Source organism: Suillus subaureus, assembly GCF_016647635.1.
Source record: "Suillus subaureus strain MN1 chromosome Unknown BJ212scaffold_94, whole genome shotgun sequence".
NCBI lineage: Eukaryota > Fungi > Basidiomycota > Agaricomycetes > Boletales > Suillaceae > Suillus > Suillus subaureus.
The window spans coordinates 6,682-28,360 of record NW_024538650.1 but is presented as its reverse complement, the minus strand read 5'-3'; the positions used below and the strand labels follow the sequence as shown (position 1 = coordinate 28,360).

At 47.6% G+C, this 21,679-nt stretch overlaps 3 protein-coding genes across 3 annotated transcripts; all 3 read left to right on the top strand.

Moving 5' to 3' along the window:
- Positions 1–226: 226 nt before the first annotated feature.
- Positions 227–1,893, top strand: BJ212DRAFT_1286563 (uncharacterized protein; the record flags this gene model as incomplete). Its single annotated transcript, XM_041331947.1, is given in 5 exon segments — positions 227–662; positions 724–955; positions 975–1,192; positions 1,251–1,523; positions 1,577–1,893. Coding segments are annotated over 5 exon segments (1,476 nt in total), but the record flags the coding sequence as incomplete, so codon positions are not given.
- Positions 1,894–10,357: 8,464 nt separating this feature from the next.
- On the top strand, positions 10,358–11,272 carry BJ212DRAFT_1450074 (uncharacterized protein; the record flags this gene model as incomplete). The annotated part of the gene is made up of 4 exons (XM_041338790.1): positions 10,358–10,424; positions 10,449–10,540; positions 10,604–11,227; positions 11,258–11,272. The coding sequence occupies 4 exons, from the start codon at positions 10,358–10,360 to the stop codon at positions 11,270–11,272; spliced, it is 798 nt and encodes a 265-aa protein (XP_041186069.1).
- An 8,913-nt stretch (positions 11,273–20,185) lies between these two features.
- BJ212DRAFT_1399060 (uncharacterized protein) lies at positions 20,186–20,876 on the top strand. The gene is made up of 2 exons (XM_041337287.1): positions 20,186–20,632; positions 20,688–20,876. Exon 1 carries the CDS (start codon positions 20,239–20,241, stop codon positions 20,626–20,628), a length of 390 nt encoding a protein of 129 aa, XP_041186068.1. The 5' UTR covers positions 20,186–20,238; the 3' UTR covers positions 20,629–20,632; positions 20,688–20,876.
- The last annotated feature ends 803 nt before the right edge of the window (positions 20,877–21,679 follow it).

Genomic DNA, 21,679 nt, shown 5'->3' with positions numbered 1-21,679 from the left:
TCCAAAACATTCAAGAGTGCGACACTCAGTATCTCTGAGCCTTACTCGAAGATGATGGGCATATCATTATGGAACATGAAGATCTCGCCAAATCTCGAGGATATGGACCCCTCATTCCATGCAACTATGTCACAAGTCCTTCATCACAAAGGCAGCTTTGTCGTAAGTCATTTTTCTTTGGTGGATGATCAACTGTAAGACATTGATGGTTGTCACTTAATTTTCAGCTCACTGGCATCGTCAGCCAGATGGGAAACTCAAGCAGGGTACACTCCAAAAATGGAGGCATAACTGTAGTGCAAAGTACAACATTTTCACTCCACATGACCTACATGCATGCCCACGCATTCTTATTGTCTGTCGAAACCCTCATTCACACCCACCACCTGCACCTGTCAAAACTCCACCAGGACTTGTCAATGTGGTCCATGGATTGTTAGCACTGATGAAATGGAAACTTGCTGATGCAACACCAAGACAGATTTTCCTGGACACCACATTTGTAGAAGGGCTTCATCATGCACTTGCTTGGGACTTGACATCATGTGGTCGAGATGCGATACTCCAGGACCTTCATCCATCCTTGGCCAACTTAGACCATGTTCAGCGTCTCATCACCACACTTCAGAACAAAAAGTACCCAAGTGGTACTGGCTTTGAAGGTATGTCATCTGATTCTTCTTATTTGCTTACAGTCCATATTCTGAAGCATTTCGATCATAGGTGCTTGTTTGCTTGCAAATGAACATGCAAGCCTCCCTCCTGAACAATGTTATGTTCATTGTGCTGAGGTGCATCCCATCGAGCATGGGAAAGAGCTCAAACTGGTCATATGTATGACAACAAAGATGTCGCAACACCTCTTACAAGCAAAACATCTATCCATAGACACATCATTCAAACATGCACAAGGCTGGCAGGAATTTGAAATTGAATCATGGGATGTTGACCATATGTGATGTAAGTTATTGAAGTTGTCTCTATTGTGGCAATACATATTCATCTCACTACTTAGCTGTTGTTGGTGCTCGAGCTTTCACAATGTCACAGACTGCAAAAGCCCATGTTATCCTTTTCCAGCACATCTTTGAGATTGCGAGTGCTGATACAGGCTTGCCCATTATGTTCCACCATATTCATGGCACTGGCTTCGAGACTGTCATTGCTGACAGTCATAAAGGGCAAGGTCTCAGTATGTACAACTGACATCTTCATACTATCTATATGAATAACAGTTATTCATGATGCAGGCCTTGGGATGTACTGTGTGCAACTATGTTGTTCAGTCACTGCACAATGTATCTATGAACCACACCACCACATCTGTGATCTCAATCCATATGATCATTTACGGTGTTTTTTTCATACTTGTGTGGCACACTACAAGAGAAATATTCTCTCACTGTGCACACATGTGTCACAGGATATTTTTTCTGCAATGTTAAGTTTAGCCACATCAGAACACCACCCAGACCTTAATGCAACATTGAATATCATTTGGAATGGAGGATTGAAAGCCTCAGGTAGAAATCATGCTGTACATTTTTGCTGACATTGCTAACTTGTTCATCAACAGCCTGGCTCAGAGATAAGCTTGATGGCATGAAGTTTGCACTCCCTGCAATCTACCAGCCATCCAGCCTCATTCCACTGCATTTGTGGAGGGCTTCCCCAGCAACAACAAACAGAAACGAGCAAGCACACTGCAATGCCTATCGTGAAGGTGTTCATCTAACACTGCTCACTGGTCTCATGAAAGGAATGAGGTTTGACCAAGGTGCAATGATGAGCATTAACAAGCACACAAGCTTTGGTATCGCAACACATGACCATGAGGCCACACACATTCACCGTGCAATGAGATGCGTTAGTCGTCAAAGTTTGTGCTATTAAATTGACAATGACCTAAGTTAAACAAAATTTATCAGTCACAGTGCAGCGCCACCACATTAAAACAGAAAATACTTCAAATCCACCGAGCAATGCTATAGTACCCTCTCACCCCCATCAACCAGCCATACCCCAGTCGAACACAACTCCAGTAGCTCCAGTAGCACCCGACATCAAATATGATCACCATGAAGCTACAAATATCATCAGTTCAAACAATGCTGCCCACTTTTCGACCTTACATAGGCCACCTACTGTAGTGCAACTCAGCACATATAATTCATTGGCCACAGCATTTGTTTTTGGTGCGAGCATCAAAGACTATTGGCCACCAAAGGCAGCACCACCTTCAATGGCTGATGGTGCAAGTTCTGAATGCCCAATTATAATATCATCATTCAGCACACTTGCTGGTGCACTGGGAGACAGGAGAAAAATGGTCATTGTGGAAGATAGTTGTAGGGCCATGTCTGAGTTTATCCAGGAATGCATTGATGAAGAGCTTGAAGAGGAAGATGGAAGACTTTTGATAGGCTTTGTCAAGTAGGGACATTCAGGTTTCATAGGCATTGATCAATAAAAGGGTAGTAAATTTAATCAGGATCTACAAAAGTACGAGGGCTTTACATACAGGAGATACGCTGTAGATGCATAGGTCAAGTCAATAAAAGCCAGATAAAACAGGACTCACAACCCTCAAACTCCCAAATGAGATCCTATGCACAGCACAGCAAAGCATGCGTAGACATATTTGGGTAGTGAGCAGAGGCATAGTAGATGTACTTGGGGATGCAGTCATGGGGGATGCGAGGGATATCACAGCAGACACGGGCAAGGCAGGTGTAGAGAGCAAGTTGGTTGTTGCAGCAGTCTTTACACTCGCCACCGAAAATTCATTGTCGTTATGCAATGAGTTGGAGGAGGCTTTAGGCAGTGAAAAAGCACTTTGCCCTGACCCATGTTTCTGAGGGTCAACATTGTAAGGCTGCTAGTGAGTTCAAAGGGGAATGCCAGTCGAGTAGATGCAGAAATAAGGCGTATATGTAGAACACAAAAACGAGTGTGAATGATGTATGCAGGAAGGATGGACAGAGGCACCGATGCAGAAATGGGAGTGCCAAAGGTAGAATTAGAATTCAAGGACACAGTGGCATGCTCTGAGAGACATTAAGCACAAATGAGCTGGGTGTCAAGAAAGTAAGGGAATGTTCTGTTGGATGACACAAGTGAGCAGGATGCACATATGGGTGATGGAAAGTGTGCTCATGTTGTTGCAGACGGTGAAAAAGGCTAAGAATAATCAGACAATGGGACGGAACAGAGGGAGAGAGGGACATACCAAGTAATGCTCTCGTTATAGTCAGCCTAGCTACCGGCCAGGTATGATGGTGCGATGAAGGAAAACGATAAGGTTTGAGGATGAGCTGGGTGGTGAACAGAATGAGTGGTAGGAGAAGACAAACAGAATCACAGTAGCCCCCCACGTTGCAGATTGATCAAGGGGTGGTTGAAAGGTGAAAGGAGTGGCAGAGATGTATGACACTCAGTGGATCTGTTGCATATGGTGCTGGATCTGTTCAAAAATTCTATTCACACAAAACTCACACACACAGAGATGGAACACACAGTCGCTTGTTTGCATACACACTCTCATATGATGGAAAAATTAGTGCTACACAATAAGATCTGACATGACTCAACAGCTACAATATTACAGGTGATAAGCAATTTATATTGCAGACAAGGCTACTGACCTTGATATAAGTGTCGATGGGAAGTGATTAGGTCTCAGAGTGAATGTTCTGAGGCATGGACACAGGTAGAGGGAAGTGAGATGCAAAGAAGTGTGCATGGCATCAAAGAGATATTTGCACTGGGCAGAATCCTTGAGATCAGTGTCAATGAGAAGTGAGTAGGTCTCAGAGTGAATGTTCTGAGGCATGGACAACACAGGTAGAGGGAAGTGAGATGTGAAGAAGTGTGCATGGCATCAAAGAGGTATTTGCGCTGGGCAGAATCCCTGAGATAAGTGTCAATGAGAAGTGAGTAGGTCTTGGAGTGAATGTTCTGAGGCATGGACACAGGTAGAGGGAAGTGAGATGTGAAGGAATAAAGTTACTGTGTTGCAATGGTTGAAGTGTAGGTCCAAGCAAGCATCCAGCACCAAAGCCATAGGCTTCCTTACATAGTCAAGGAAGGAGAGAAATGTCATTGTGGGAGATGGTCGGGAAGGGAAGGAGAATGTCCTGGGTGCAAGTGATACATTGATATGTCAGGTACAAGTATTTGGGACAATACAAGGAAAATACTCAGCTTGTACCTTTGTGAGAGAGTTCACCAGGTCCTACCTTTACTAAATAACGTCAGTTGAATGGTAACATGGTTGCTGAAACATAGAGAGCCGATCCATTTCGGAATGCTAACAGGTCACTACACACTCCAAAAAATGTTCGCTTTCAACACAACAGCATCATATCACCAAATTCAGCGAGTACGAGAGGCACTCCCTGACCTATACCTAAAGCGTCGCTCGAAAAGCTGCTTTTCGAGCGGTTCAACACTCAGATGAGGGGTGAGTGTACGTTACGTTTACACGCGCGTATCGCCAAAGTGGTTGATGACGAGAAGAAAAAAAGTATCATCGACTTAGGTAACAGTCGCCGATTTAAATGTTTTTGGGATAGGAACCGACTCGGAGCCACCCTGTCATAAAGGGTGCCCATACTCCGGAGTCCTAGCCATACGTGCTCCCATCAACGCAAGCTACATAGTTGTTTCATGATGGCAACCACCAGCGGAGTCTTTGCGTTCGAACACATTCGAATTCAGCCTGAGGAATCAGGCTGAACGTTCTGAACTTCCAGAATATAAACTTCAAATCAAGTGAGTGCAGAACGTAACGTAACGTCACTAGCAACGTTCAAACGAGGATGAAATTGCAGAATCATGCGCTTCTAAGTTCTCAGCGGGACTACTGAGGGTTTCTGCTAAACAGGTTCTGTCATAAAATCCTGCAGGTCATTCAAAAGTCACTGCCAGACTTCCATGGCACTGCAGCTACTTACTAACCGATACTGATTTATTGCATAGATGAATTTTATGGGACTCGTTCCGGGCCCAGTCACATTTCAAGCTAACGTAGTCGCTTCAAGTTCGAAGCCTGCTATTGTTCGCCTTCAGTGGTGTTGCTAGAGTAACGTTCTGATACTTTTAATGCCGACCACTATATAAAAAGGCCCAGCTAGGAAGGGTGCCTCAGGAAGATGGTTCCCTCTAGATCGCTTTCACCTCTTCTTGCTCTGCCGGCGCTCGCCTTCCTCTCGCTATCAGCGAGCGCTTTGCCTCATGCTCGGGCAGCGTCAAGCACAGCTGCTCTCAAGCTCGCCGTTAGAATAAACTCGTATGGGATCAAGAACATTGCGGCTGCAGATCGAGCTCGAATCCAAACCTTACAAGCTGGCGGCAGTTCTTCCGTCAATGCAACCAATGCCGTGATGATATACACTGCTGACATTGGCGTGGGGAGTCCAGCAACGTACTGTAAGCTGCTCGTGCTCCTGTGATTTCTTTGTCTGACGTGTTGTCAATTTCATACAGACACACTCCTGATAGACACCGGAAGCTCAAACACCTGGATTGGGGCCAACAAGGCTTACGTGCCGACTTCTACGAGCCATGGCATAGGCGGTACATTCGTGAGTCTTTGTCTCTACGTGGCATATACATTTTGTCAAACCGTTTCCAGTATGTTACATACGGCGATAACAGTTACGTTTCTGGAGAGGAATACACAGACACTGTAACGCTCAATTCTGATCTGGTCATCGACAACCAATCTATTGGCGTCGCATCTGAAAGCGACGGGATGGGTGATCTGGATGGAATTCTTGGTGTTGGACCAGTTGATTTGACGGAGGGTACCGTCAGTAATGCGGATGAAGTTCCAACTGTGACGGACAACCTCTATGCTCAGAAAAAAATCAGTTCGGAAGTACTCGGAGTGTTCTTCGCGCCTGCTTCCTCTGATGATAGTAGTGGCGAGCTCACATTCGGTGGTTATGATGCCTCCAAAATTACTGGAGGCATCAACTATGTACCGATCACATCGACATCTCCAGCGAGCGATTATTGGGGCATTGATCAATCCATCAGCTATGGATCTAAGCCCATTTTGGATGAGACAGCTGGTATTGTCGATACCGGGACCACACTCATTCTCATTGCCTCCGGTAGGTGTCCTGTATACGATATCAAAACCTTTCTAACTCACTATTCAGATGCCTTCGCTAAGTATCAGACCGCTACGGGAGCAACCCTCGATGAGACCACTGGCTTGTTAAAGATCTCATCTGAGCAGTACGACCAGCTCTCATCCTTGTATTTCACTATTGGTGGGGTTACTTATGAGCTCACTCCGAATGGACAAATTTGGCCTCGATCGTTGAACAGCGCCATTGAAGGTACTACCGACGGCATATACCTGATCGTCAGTTCCACTGGGAGCCTCTCTGGTTCTGGCTTGGATTTTACGAACGGCTACTGTTTCCTGTATGCTGAGCTACATTTTTTCTGGGAAAATAGATTACTGAATTGTTCTTCTACAGCGAGCGGTTTTACTCGGTGTATGACACGACAAACTCCCGAGTCGGGTTCGCCACCACTAAGTACACCTATGCCAAGACCAACTAACTACGGTCCTTCAAGAAGTACCCGGGGCCGCATCAACATACCCACAAGAACATTCGTTACTTGACCATTCGTTACTTATTTCATCACATTCATTTTTACCCCGTTGACGTCCGAGTCATACCCATGAAACAATACGCTACTAATCCTAATTTAAACATTCTTGCTCCGCTTCCGCTAAACACGAGGCCTCTACCAGGAGATGCAAACCAGCTGCCCGATACTCCCCTTCCTCGGTGAAAATTGCGCTCAGCAGTAGAAGACAGCAGTAAACGACCGAAGCTATCTACCAATTCCATAACCTGCATTTCTTTGCACAACCTTTACCGTAGTACAGCCTTCAACGTTTCAAATTTTCCGTAAGAGTGCTGTGTTAACGGCAGCTAGGCAAATAAATGCGAGCAACATGGTCAGGTGCGAGACGCGTGAATGAGTATCGATGAAATGTCCGAGCAAAGCACAACTAATCAATATCTGTTTAGTTTTAAGAGACCCGGTAGGACACCCCTAACATGTTCACTTCAAGGTATATATACCGACAGGTATTTATGCTGCCTTAGTAGATGCGGCATGCATAATATTTCTTCCCACTGTACATCGTCCCTCTTCCGTATCCCTTTTTCGTGTCATCTATTGCTTTGGTGAAGAATGTGTCATTCGGGTGGGGCTTGCAAACCGAGCAAGCACTCAACGCTTGAGTCAACAATGTCGTTATATTAAAAAAAAAAAACATCATCTAAGCATATGATGTGAATATGCAATAAATTAGACCAAATGCATATAGGCATAGGTAGTGTGAAGGAAACGAAATGAGGAGCGCAAAACCACTGGTAGGATGCCAACCAGGGAAAGAACGAGATATCACAGGTGGCTTAAGGCACCAAGAATGACAGGGAGACGTGGTGAGATCAACATGAGCAGCGGGAAACTGCGGTAGGTGGCGGTGGTAGCGCCGGGTTAGCGGTAGCACGAGACGGGTCATGGTCGGGTATGTAACACCAGATTCGTGGAAGGGCGAGGAAGGGTCTGTGTTGGCGTGCCAGGGTAGTGAGAGATTGCAGAAGACGTTGCCCTTGAAATGTGAGGACTGTGGAAGTGCAGGAGGTTGAGAGATCAGGCGGTCACGCAAGGGCGACAGGAAGTTGCAGGAGGTCGAAGTGGGAAACAGAAGACTGTGGCAAGTCGTGGCGGCAGCGCGAGGAAGGTCCTGGTTGAGTGTGTTAGTGTGTGGCAGGAGGTGGCAGGAGGTTGGCCCTAGGTGGTTGCGCCGATGGCGGCGCCGCGCTATAGCTGCAGGATGTTGCTGAGGTGGCACTTGGATGTGGGAGGCGCGAGCGACAGGAGATCGTGGTTGACAGCGACGGGGATATGGTTTCAGCGTATGTTCACGTTTAGACACGCGTGCGGTGAAAATTGGAGGCCGTCACATCATGGTTGATGACGAGAAAAAAATAGCAAAGAGTATTCGACTTACGTCGCCGCCAACATCCTTGGCAGAACGTTATGTAAACAGTGTTCAAAGGAGTCTGAAATTGCAGAATTACGCGCTTCTAAGTTCTGCACTACCGTGACTGAGGGTTTCTGCTAAACAGGTTCTGTAATGAAATCCTGCAGGTCATTCAAAGGTCATGGCCAACTGGACTTCTGCTGCAGTTATTTACTAACCGACACCCATTTCCTGCATAGATAAATTTCATGGAACTCGAATGTATCTTCGCGCGTTTCAAGTCAACGTAGTCGCTTAGAAGCCTTGCTATTGTTCGCCCCCGGTGGTGTTGCTTCCGATGTCTTAATACCGACACAGCATATAAAACGGCCCAGCTATAGAAGGATGGCTCAGGAAGATGGTTCCCTCCAGATCATTTTCATCTCTGCTTGCCCTGCCGGCGCTTGCCTTTCTCTCGCTGTCAGCGAGCGCTTTGCCTCATCCTCGGACAACGTCAAGCACAGCTGCTCTCAAGCTCGCCGTAAGAATAAACTCGTATGGGATCAAGAACATCGCGGTTGCAGATCGAGCTCGAATTCAAATCTTACGAGCTGGCGGCAGCTCTTCCGTCAATGCAAACAATACTGCAATGATATACACCGCTGACATTGGCGTGGGGAGTCCAGAAACGTACTGTGAGCTGCTCGTGCTCCTGCAATTTCTTTATCTGACGTATTGTCAATTTCATACAGACACACTCTTGGTGGACACCGGAAGCTCACTTACCTGGATCGGAGCCAACAAGCCTTACAAGCAGACTAACACGAGCCATGACACACGCAATCAATTCGTGAGTATTTGTTTCTACGTGACACATTTTGTCAAACCGTTTCCAGTATATTGCATACGCCGGTGGTAGTTCCATTGAGGGGGAGGAATACACAGACACCGTAACGCTGAACTCTGATCTGGTCATCGCCAACCAATCTATTGGCGTCACATCTGCATCTGCCGCCTCAACTATGCGTGGTCTGGATGGAATTCTTGGCCTTGGTCCAGTTGGTTTAACACAGGGCGTCGTCAGTAATACATATGAAGTTGCAACTGTGATGGACAACCTCCATGCGCAGAAAAAAATTAGTTCGGAAGTACTCGGAGTGTTCTTTGCACCTGCTTCCTCTAACGATACCAGCGGCGAGCTCACATTCGGCGGTCATGACGCATCCAAAATTACTGGAGACATTAGCTATGTATCGATCACATCGACATCTCCAGCGAATTCATATTGGGGCATTAATCAATCCATCAGTTATGGGTCTATGACCATTTTGAATGAGACAGCTGGTATAGTCGATACCGGAACCACACTCATTCTCATTGCAACTGGTAGGCGTCCTATGCGACATTGAAACCCTTCTAATTCACTGTTCAGATGCCTTCGACAAATATAAGTCTGCTACGGGGGCAACCCTCGATGAGAGCACTGAATTGTTAAAGATCTCATCTGAGCAGTACAACCAGCTCTCATCCTTGTATTTTACTACTGGTGAGGTTACTTATGAGCTCACCCCGAACGGGCAAATTTGGCCTCGATCGTTAAACCACGTCATTGGCGGCACCACCGACGGCATATATCTAGTCATCAGTGACATTGGGAGCGACTCCGGTTCTGGCTTGGATTTTACGAACGGCTATTGTTTCCTGTACGCTGAGCTACATTTTTTCTGGGAAAATAGATTACTGAATTGTTCTTCTACAGCGAGCGGTTTTACTCGATGTATGACACGACAAACTCCCGAGTCGGGTTCGCCACTACCGAGTACACCTATGCCACGACAAATTAATTATGGTCCTTCGAAAAGATCACGCACCCGGGACTATATCGATATACCCACAAGAACATTCGTTACTTATATACCTCATTTAACCCTGTACGAGTCGTACTCGTGAACAACATGGCGCTTCCAGAATCTGCTAGAAGCTCTGCCAGCTTCTTTGGATCATCCTAAGCTCACGTCACTCGGATCAGTCTAATTGGAATACCCGACGAACCTCATGCACGAGAATGGTGATGTGTGACTCACTGACCTGTTACCACTCCGAAATTGTTCGGCTCCTATAGCAAGGTTTGCCACTCTATTACGTAGCGAGGCACGAGCGCAGGATTAGAGTATTGTCTTTGGGCGAGCGGAAGACGCCGGTAGCGTCTCTCGTTTCCGCTCCCCCACCACGCTCGTAGACATCTAAGTCTATTCGAGCTATTTTCTGTTCCTTATCAGCACCAACATACCTACTGGTGTTCCTTATTTCTACCTCTTAATAAATATCACCCCAAACCATTCCCATTAATCCGATATGGCCCATATCGCTTCGGACCTGGTTCTAGACATCCAGCCTGATTTTTCTTCACCCACCTTCGAGGGTCTTAGAAATCGCATCATCAGAGGAACTCAGATGACACACGAAGAAGTCGCCAATGAGCTTGCCACTGCATGGGAACAAGATTGCGACCTCAGAGTTGTTGCATGGACAAGGCAAGTTGACGAAGACCAGTGCCTTGCAGCTCATGCAGCACAAACAGAGCGGGAATGAGTAGACCAGGAATGCTTGCGCCTGGAACAAGAAGCTGAAGCAGAACTTCACGAAGCAGAGAAGAAGAAACCAAAGATCAACGATTTCAAAATCAGGGCGGCTGTCGGCGACACCCTTACCCCCTGCCCTTCCCAATATGCGATCCATAAACTCAAGTCCTTCGAGTATGTTGAACTCTGGTACTTCAGCCCAGATGGATACAGAGAGACAGCTGACGATGCCAAGACCAGCGCAGATGACACCTTCGGCCTCACCAAAGTTGAAGACTTCATTGCCCTCAAACCAGTCACATCCTTCAAAGCCTCCCGCAAAGCCATCCAAGACCACAGTCTTGAGTGGTGCCAATTCGACCTTGCCAAGAACAGCTTCCTGTTGTATATCAACAAGCTCAAATGGCCAGACAAGCATCAGCAAGCTCTCACGATGTTCTTCATGAACATTGTGTCTCATCCCTCCTGCTCCGAACCATACGGAGAACGAGCACTTCTCTTATATGCAGCTCATGTCTGTCGCGATTGGCACAACACCCTCATCCTCAACAATGCCTTTGACATTAGTGTCTTCAACCTCACCCTCTTGAAGAACATGGGCGAAGAAGTATGGAACAAAGTTCGCCAAGAAACCCTTGTGGAGGTCAGTCTCCCCCCCTTTACCACCCAACAGAACCACAATAGCTGACCCTGACTCACTTTGCTTCCACTCGCAACATTTTGCTCCTGCTTCCATTATTGCTTCCACACCCACTTCCAAAAATGCTGCCACTGCCCCCAATGGTGCTTGCTGCCATGCTCCCACTCCCATACCACCAATGGCCCTTAACCATCCACTGCTTCCCCTCATCCCAGTTCCAACTCGCTTCGCAGACCCATCGCCAATCCAGCCGTGATCAAGCGTCCTCTCACCATAACCAACCGCGGGGGAGCAATCATGCGACTCACTCATGCTCACGATCCCCAACCTGCAATACACAAGGGCGTCCTCCCCCTTGCACGTCACCATCCACATGCCAGCATCCCCGTCAGGACCAGAAGCAGCTCACCCAAGACAAGCAGCTTTTTCAGAACAGCGCAACGTCAGTTGGCCTCTTTGCCTGCACTCTATGCCTCGGCCACTTCCCCCACAACATCCACAAATGCAAAAGCGAGTTCTTGTGGGATGGAAAGACTCCCACATTCTGCTGACAAAACGCGGAGGGTTGCCTCATCAACACCCAAGGCCTGCAGCTCTGCTACGATTGGCAATGCCCCAACGGCTGCACAAACACCAGCAAAGAGCACATCGATGCATGTTCAGGCTGCAGGAGTGCGGATCATGGTGCTCAAGGCTGTCCTTGAGGACAGAAAAATCAGAGCTCTCACCCCATATAATCCCAGCGCTTGGCTTCTTGCACTCACCAAGTCGTGCCTCATACTTAAATACCCTCACATCCCACATTCATTACAATACGGTTTTCACGGCAGTATTCCTAGCATTACAAGTACCCATACCCCCCCTAATCACCCTTCCATCACCAAGCACACTGATGCGTTCGCCACAATTCTTTCCTGCGAGTTTGAAGCTGGCCGTTATCTGGGCCCACTATCCGCTACAGACGTTGAGGCCCTCATTGGTCCCTTCCAGACAGCCCCCCTCTCTCTCATCCTGAAACCAGGGAGGCCAGGAAAATTCCGGCTTATCCAAAACTTGTCACACATCGCAAGATCCCTACCACACCCCATCCCATCCATCAACTCATTCATCGACTCGAATCTCTACCCATGCACATATGGAACCTTCGCCACGATATGCTTATTGGTTTGGCACTTGCCTCCTGGATCAGAAGGCACAACACGCGATGTGGCAGAAGCTTACAGGACAATACCTTTGCATCCCTCCCAATACCCAGGTACAGTGGTTCGCACAGGCAATAACGAATTCGCTATTGACACTAGCTTCTGTTTTGGTTGCTCTTCTGCAGCCAGCATGTATGGAGGCCTGGCCGATGCAGGGGCAGACCTGCTCCGCAGCGAGGGAGTTGGCCCACTTTCAAAGTGGGTCAATGACCACCTCTTCTTCCGACTATGCCTCGAATACCTCAAGAAGTTCAACCAGCAGAGAGGAGTGTGGGCTTGTGGAATCCAGGATGCCAGCAGCCTTCACACTGATGGTGGCAGGAGATGGTACCAAGGGGTCAAGCTCCCAGATGACAGCTCTGAAGAGTTTGATGAGGACTGCTCATTCCTGATTCGTGATCTCTCCCATCATTCCCCACGTTCCCCACGAGACGCAGAATTTTCCTGCTGTCTGGATGACATCGACTTCTTCTCCATGCAAACAGGCACCCCCTGGGAACCTGCAAAAGATGTTCCCTTCAGCTCAAAGCCCCCGTTCACGGGCTTCATGTGGAACCTCGAAACACGCACCATCGAGATCCCGGCAAGCAAGAAGGAGAAGTACCTGGCAGCAATATCTTCCTGGGAAGCCCTCCCCTGCCACCCCCTCGTTGAAGTCCAAAAACTCTTTGGGAAGCTCTTACATGCTTCTCTTGTTGTTCCTGCCGAACAAGCCTACCTCACAGAACTGGAAGCCATGCTCCCCCTATTCGGTGACCACCCTCTCATGCCACATACCCCACCTCATAATTGCGCTGCCGACCTCAGATGGTGGTCCACAACTCTATGCCAACCCTCCGTCAGCAGAACCATCCCAGGACCCTGCAAAGTCTTCGACCCCAACACCTTCTCAGATGCTAGCTCAGGCGTGGGAATCACAATTTGGATTAACAGCTGGTGGCAAGCTTGGCAACTCATTCCTGGCTGGAAAGCTGACAGCCGTGACATTGGATGGGCTGAAGCCATCAGCTTTGAATTCCTTGTCCTCGCCATCACTCAAGCACCTGCACCCAGCCCAATACCTTGCTTTAAGGTTTACGGAGACAACCGAGGAGTTGTTGAGGGATGGTGGAAGGGCTGTAGCCATAACCGGGCAACCAACGGTGTGTTTAAGCATGTCCACAGCATCGCAGAAGCAGCCACATGCACCATCCTCCCCCACTATGTACCCAGCACATCCAACCCAGCCGACGAACCCTCCCATGGAAAATACCCCCCTCGCTCCTTACTTCTGCCCCCCCTTCCTATCCATCCCTCTCTCGGGAGCCTCATTGTTGACTTTGATGCCCCTCTACAGGCCAACGAGACCTGCCGACCATACTCAGAGCACAACCATGTCGTCATGATTCATGCTCCCCCCAAAGGACATCTCTCCCCAAGTCGCATCGAGTGCATCAGCACAAACCACTGGCTCAAGAGAGAAGGAGAAGAGCTTAACAAAGCGGCGGAAGCTTAGTATGTTTCCCCCACCGCAAACTTGTTGAGTTATAACCCCCAACCACTGATGAAACATTTTTCCCCATCCATGTTTAGCTTACCCTGCTGACCTTACCCCAATCCCCTCCATCCTTCGCCCTCACTGCACAGCAAAAGACAGGCTTCGTTTATGGACGCCATTCATGCCAAGGCCCACCCCCAGCGCCCTCGTTCCAAGTGACATGGCCAGGGTACAAGAGGTCATGCTGCATGCATGGGCTGAAAGCACCCATGAGTCCTATGGCTCCGGGCTGCTGGTTTTTCATATCTACTGTGACTCACGCTCGATTCCCAAACACGACCGTGCACCCACAGACTCAACCCTCATCTCCACCTTCATCGCCTTCATCGCAGGCTCATACTCCGGAAAGACAATAGCCAATTATATCTTTGGTGTGCAAGCATGGCACATTTTGCACGGTATGTGCTGGGCTCTCAATGACGAGGAAACTGATGCACTCCTCAAAGCAGCCGAGAACTTAGCCCCACCGTCCTCGAAACGCAAGAAGAGGCGCCCATTCACAGTCGAATTCATTTGCACACTTCACGGTCAACTCAACATCAATTCCCCCCTTGACTCATCAGTTTACAGTTGCTTGACAACCGCCTTCTATTGTACCGCCAGGGTTGGCGAATTTACCGTTCCCACCCTAACGTCCTTCAATCCCAACCACCATGTCAAACCCTCAGACTCGTCCATCGAGCATGACTGCAACCAGCTCGAAATGAGAGTCTTCCACCTCCCGCGAATGAAAACTTCAACAGAGGGCAAAGACGTCTTGTTCGCCAGGCAAAACAGCATCTCCGACCCAGAGGTGGCACTTCTCCACCACCTGGCCATCAACAACCCTCCAGCAGGAGGCACCCTCTTTGCATATCATCACAAAAACGGCCACCGCCCCCTCACAAAAGCCAAGTTCATCAACCGCTTAACCCAAGCAGCCAGAGGCGCCAGTCTAGATCCCCTCCAGGGACATGGAATTCGGATCGGCTCAACCCTGGAGTACCTACTGCAGAACGTACCTTTCGAGGTCGTCAAGACAAAGGGCCGCTGGGCCAGCGACGCATTTCAATCATATCTACGAAAACATGTGCAAATTATGGCTCCCTTCATGCAAGCCACCCCAGCCCTCCATGGAGAATTCATCCGTTTTTCAATGCCCAGGACTCATTAGCTATACCTTCCCTCGTGAGTAGCCCTTCCCTCCTACCTTGATGGGTTTTTCGCGGCTTCGCTGTTATTGCGTCGTTACGGACTCCTAACCGTTTGGGGATTCACAGCTCACCTTTTTCTCCTAGGCAGATCTTCGATCGGGGCTGGAAGCGCTTCGCGCCTTCGCCCATTTACTCAGTACCTTGTCTTCACATCGCGTCCCTCGTATTAATCTCTTGTGTGAAATATATTGACTTGTCAAAATTTTCTCTCCTCACATGCGTCATAAGCGACTCCTCAAGAATGGGCATTGGCTTATTTACAGCAGAGGTGAAGACCTCGTTTACCGCTTAACAAGCATGAACCTCATATAATATAAGAGATCCGTTATTTTCCTGATGCGGTTCCGATCTTTAGGGCAAATAAAATTTTATTCAAGCTCTCAATGACAGCATTCAGGGGAAGTTACCGTGGGCTTCCTTGTGATCACGTAAAGTACAAACGCCTCGCAGGCTGGACCTTGGCATCGCTCACGTTTTGAACACAGCTATCATGAAGCATCTCCGTGCTGGTATTGTTCGCTCTTTTGGACATCACGAGTACATATTTATCAGTGAGTTTTCGCTGATCTGATTCCCCTGCGTACCGTTTTCTTTCTTTGAGATCAGCAGCACTATTCGATCTTCTGTTCATAGCGCAGCTAGTATTCGATCTAAGAGTCACTCTGACAATGTCGATCCCACTGAACGCCAAAATCATCAGTGAGGCGCTGGAAGCGTAAGTGCCATACCTGTGCTGTGTTCCTCTGTTTCCTAACCCCTCCTACCAGTTCTCAAGCTGTTGTAGGTTATTAAGTATGTATCCAATGGTCCAGGCTGAGGAGACATCTGAAGGCTGTTGGCATCCTTGGCTTCACAATTCTGGTATGGGATCATGCGATCACTTTGGCAGATGAGGTCTGTCTTTACTATTTTGCTGGCCCATTGGCTAACCCACCGCAGGTAGAGATCATATGGGGTCGTCCGAAGAAACTCTGTAAGCTCGTCCATTGATTGTTTTCTTGGTAGTGACTTCAACTTTCAGTGACGTTTTTATTCTTGCTCGTACGTCGGTGGCCAGAAAATGACGATTCCTACCTGACTTTGGTGTAGAATCGGTACCTCACACCTATTGGTTTCATCGTGAACCTTGTTGGTAAGTTCTGAATGCGTGTTGTACCGACCAGTGACGCTTCAATGATCATGAAGCACATAGCCTGCCTTCTTGGTCGTTCATAGTCAGTACTTTCAGTTTTTCTCTGATGAAGATGATATAACGAGAAATGTAGAAGTAAGACATCCAATTTTAAACTTCAATGGGTTGTGACAGGTACATAGGTGCGAGCATTTCGTTCGGTACGAGGGCGCTATGACGGCAGTTGGCATTCAAGTTGCGGGATTGATGATGTTCCTGCGGTGAGCTCTCAATTGAAATCTACCAATCATCACCATGCACAATTCCTGAATCCTATCCGTCAGTGTTCGAGCTATGTACCGCGGCAACAGATATGTTGTGATCCTTGTAGCATTATTGTTGTTTGTTTGGGTGGCAGTTGGCGCTTGGCTGTTGTCTCATGGCGTGGGTGAGTGCCGAAGTCATTTGATGTGCGGTTCAGGTCCAGCTAATCTGTCGATCAGCTGTCCCTCAATCTTCTTCTATGCATCGTAAACCCATCTATCTGGACGCTTCTTATCTCATCTACTCACAGTTTCCATGCAGCTTGTCGCATGGAGTTCTCTGATCGTGTGTATGTTATCCCTGCTTTTTAGCGAGTGGAATGTTGAAAGCGAACTTAGAGGAAGTCTCGCATCCGCATGGGCATGGGTTCCTCTCTGTTATGACACGGTCGTCTTTGCTTTGACTTTGAACCGAACATTGCCCTCGATAAAAAATAAGGAGGCAGGGCATGTCATCTACACGCTATTCACAAATGGAGTTTTATTCTACAGGTACGTTCCTGGATTGAACAATTACAGACTTTTGTATAATTTAATTTAACAGTGTAATGTGTGCCATAAACCTCATCTTTACCATCATGATTGTGAGGGCTCCACAAGGCTTGAAGAACATTACTGGACAGTACGTCTTCTATGTGTCATGTGGCATACTTAATTGGCTTTTTCTGAAACCGTTTTTTTTCAGACTTGAACTTATGTGAGTTTGGCCGATTGGTAGATCTAGGAACTGATTTCCGAATATCAATGGATAAATTTTGCAGATTAACGGTTAGTCCGATTCACGCAATTTCTTGCTTCATCTTATTCTCGGCCACATTCCTTGAATTCCTTGACAAGGTCGCAATGATGTCACGCATCACCCTCAGCTTAAAGAAGGAGGGCACACGTGGCTCTGCACCACTCAACATACATCCTAGAAGCAAATTTCCATGCCGCTTCGATTGTCAAAGGCCTGTCCAAGATATCACGAAGCTACAATCACCAACTTCTAGCTCCCAGACTTCTGCAATGAGAACAGAACTGTTCGAATCGCAAGGTCATGCAGGAGCTCTCGACGGTGATGTCTCCTCTCAAGGACAGCGAGACAGCGAAGTCTGCACCTGCTTCGCCTGCCCTGCAGTGGCCGATGCATTTGACCCTGCGGATGACGAACGCAGTCGGTACCGGGAGGCAATGGTTTGAATAAAAATTGTCATAAAACTACTGTATGACATAGACCTGCAAAGTACGTTATTCAAGTGGTCGATAATACATTCATTAAACCTCGGATGTTCAAACAGACTTAGCTTTTGCTCCGCCTTCCCCTTAAGTTTAAGCTCGAGATATCTTAAGGTCTTTTCCCAGTCACAAACTAATGGCGAGTTTACGCAGATTTACGCAGATTTTTGTAATTATGAGCTATATATTGTTATATGTTCTTCTCAGAGATCCATCCATTCACTGATGCTCAGTGTTTATGGGCGTGAATGCGGGAGTCACAATGATGGTGTTCCCAGCGGGAGACATAAGACATTGAGGACGATATGTATCATGACCAACATGCCATATATGCTGTAGCACATCACATGTGCGTGTTGAGAATGATCCCCCACTTGCATTTGATGGTGGCAACGGCGGACTGGTGGGGGTAAGCCTCACCAGGGCAGACTCTGAGGTGCAGGGGTATGGGCCCCCTTAGATTAGATTGTAATGTCCCATATAGAAAAGTCTACTGACTCTGCCCTTTATGGAGAAGAAACTTGGACAAAAATATGACACAGACCGGTCCAGTAACAGACGTCATGGATCAAGCTGTCGTCAGGAGTCGGGCGGTTTAAAATTTGAACTACTGTGTAATAACCTCCAGGACCAGTGACCAATTTATCATACTTCAAAGTTCATACTATTCGTGTCTCGGACCGAGACTGTGATTCGAGTTGTTGCGCGCAACGACCTTGGAGCAAACTATGAGAAAAAGCGCACAATCATATATACATCGACATATCTAACTCCTCTAAACCTCCCCGACCGTCTTGATAACATTACCTCGAACCACAATGCGTTCATTGCGCCTCCAGAAATCTGCCAGAATTTCCGCTAGCTTCGTCGGATTGTCCTAATTTCACGTCAGCATAGACGAGTAAGCGTCTATCGCAAGCAACCGACGAACCTCGTGCACGAGATGTCCCACACCCGAACCAGCCATGACTTCGAGCCAGAATTTGCCCTGCATTTGACCGACCATAAGTGTCGTATCAAGGCGCTCTGCACCTGCTAATACTAAAAGCCGTGCGGAGCGGAGCCCGAGGAATAAAGACGAAAGCGACGGGAACCAGCCTGAAAGAAAAATCGGTATGCAAGTCAAAGGAATAAGTATAGGCTTACTATCCCAGTATGGCGCCGTCGACCGGAGTGGTGTACGCCACTTGTACTTGAATCCAATATTTGCGCGCGTGCTGGGCGTAAGAGGAGAATTTGCAGGAACAATGATAGATGGGATTGAAACACGGGCAGAAACGGGGTTATGGATAAGGCCCATATTGACGCTGTATGAGCAAGTATGAATATAGCATTTATTAAAGGTGGCACGAAACACGAACTGCCACTCGATTGCTTCCTCAACGCTATCGAAGCCCTCGGGTCGAGAGTTGAGAATCGCGTGCATGTGAGGCAGCGCTTCTACTGCTGTACCTATTGGTGATGGGTCAAACTCGTGCAAACTACAGAATTTGATGTAGCTATAGGTACCTTCTACCACATCCAAAACGGCCACTCCTGCGATATTAAATTTGTGTTGTTGAAGTATGGGACAAGCGCGAACGCAGACAGATCCTCCCATGCTGTGTCCAACAAGCTACTCAGGGTGTCATCAATCCAATATGCGTAAAAGGGAGAATGAAGTTCACCATTAAATTTGGAGCTGCTGCTACATCAGGATAAACCGTCTGTAGCAGAGCACAGAAATCCTCAACAAGGACATTGATAGATAGGTCTTCATCAGACTGAGATGATGTTGTCTTTCCTGGAACACGATGAGTATTTCGCATTCCCCTGAAGCGAATGCATACCATGTCTCCTGGCATCAAAGGCCAGGACACCGACATTGTCCCTCATGACCTCACTTATCTCTTTAGCGAGACATGCAAAGCTTGTACCTGCATATCCTGCACCGTGGTGGAATACAATAACACCCCCCCCGTCGTACTTCGGAGGAGTGTAATATACCCGAACGTCGAGGGCTCGGGTAGGGAGCGATATCTGCAATGCCTGAGAAAAGTATGAAGCAGGACTTAATGGATTGAATTCAGGATTTGGTGACTTTGGCTTTCGGGTAGACGTGCTTGGCCGTGGTCTATACAACAATGAGTAAGAAAGGATTGGACTCTGGATGGAAGGTGACCTACAGTGGAGGTGGCCCCATGCCAGTCGAGAGTTCGCCAATTCCATCAGCAATCTCAGATTGTTCATCATCATCCTCATCGTTTGGTGGTAGCTGCGGTAACTTTGCTATTCGGGCACTGATTGCAGAACGATATAGCGAGCTCATCTCGACAATCGTGAATCAGGAGTTCGAACGCGTCCAAATTCGGACCATGCAACACGGGTTGATTAGTAAGCGAACATTGTCCAGCAAATTGACCTTTGCCGCATCCACCATTTGCAAGGATTATGGCGTCGTTGTTCCGTATAACACTGAGCAACATATTCACGCCCTCGTCACGGTCATTCGCGACAGCAGCACAAAAACAAGTAGCATCCAAATCAGAACCAAATACCCACTTCAAAATCACTCTCCGCCGCTCCGCCGTTGCACTAGGCGAACGGAAGAAGGAAACCTTGGTAGCACTCGGTCTACATAGACGTATGCAAACTGTGTATCATGTGCACACCCCAGAAGCTGCAGGAAAAATTCTTAAAGTGAAGGAATTGGTCGAGGTTGAGAACGTACCAGCAAAGACTGTACGCTCTCAGTCAGAGCAGAGGAAGGAGAGGAAGGCATCGAGAGGGTACCAGGTGCAAGGCACAAAGCTGGGAGGACTTGCATGGGAAACTTCATGACCAGGTCCGTTTATCTCGTGTTCTTTCGTTTCTGCACTCATTCGCTCTCCATACCAAAGACCACATCATCCCATTGGCTAGAGTCCTTTCCCATTATCTTGTCTATTACTGTCTTTCCCTTAGTTGTATGCCTGCCCCCTATCGTTATTTGAAGACTTGATACCCTTTTCAGGCGGTGTCTGCTTTCACTCTCTGCCATCATGTCGTCTTTGATCCACCACCATCGGAACAATAAAATTCATGATGCGACTGCTATCTTTCGAAGAAGATGCCTCGTGGCTCCGTCGTAAGTCCCGACCATTTTTTTGTTACTTGGTGTCTGTGCCTTATCCACACCGCTTTGACCAGATAAACGTGTCTGTGACTACCTGATTGATATTGACATACAGCTCAAGCATTGCAAGTTATAAATGCCGTTCCTGCTGTGCCAGCTCCTCACAGAAGTCAATTGTTCTTATCACACGCAGATGCTCTTGGAGCTATCCATGAGGCATATCCCCTGGATCCCGTCATCACACTCACGTTAGAATGGTGAATGTCCTCAGGGTGTCGTTGCCACACGGGTATACTGCGGGGACTTGAGTTCCACTGCATTCTCTTCGAGATCGACCTCAACATGTCCCACTGTCCGATATTCCAACTTGCACTTAGGCATAACGCTGTAACACAAGTGGTAAGCTATTTATCAGGGAATAGTATAATTCTTTATATCGTTTGGACGAGCCCGTACACATTGATATTCTACATTTTATCTTGCTCACTCTATTTAGCGATTTGTTAGCAGAAATGTATCTCCGTGAGCATCCGCGGGCAGTTCGCCAAGGATTGGCTTTGGATCATCGGCTAAGCGCATCAACGAAATATAAACTGCATACTCTCTAGGATTTGGATTCCCGCCTCTAAGCTTCAAGATCTTCAAATGCATTTACCTCCACCCCTAAGCTTGGGCAAAGTGGTCAGCCAAACTCCAGCTTTCCAATAACAAAGGTCATTGCAATAATATAGAACGCGTATGGATGTGATAGGTGTATAAGTTGGGTACAGGCGGACA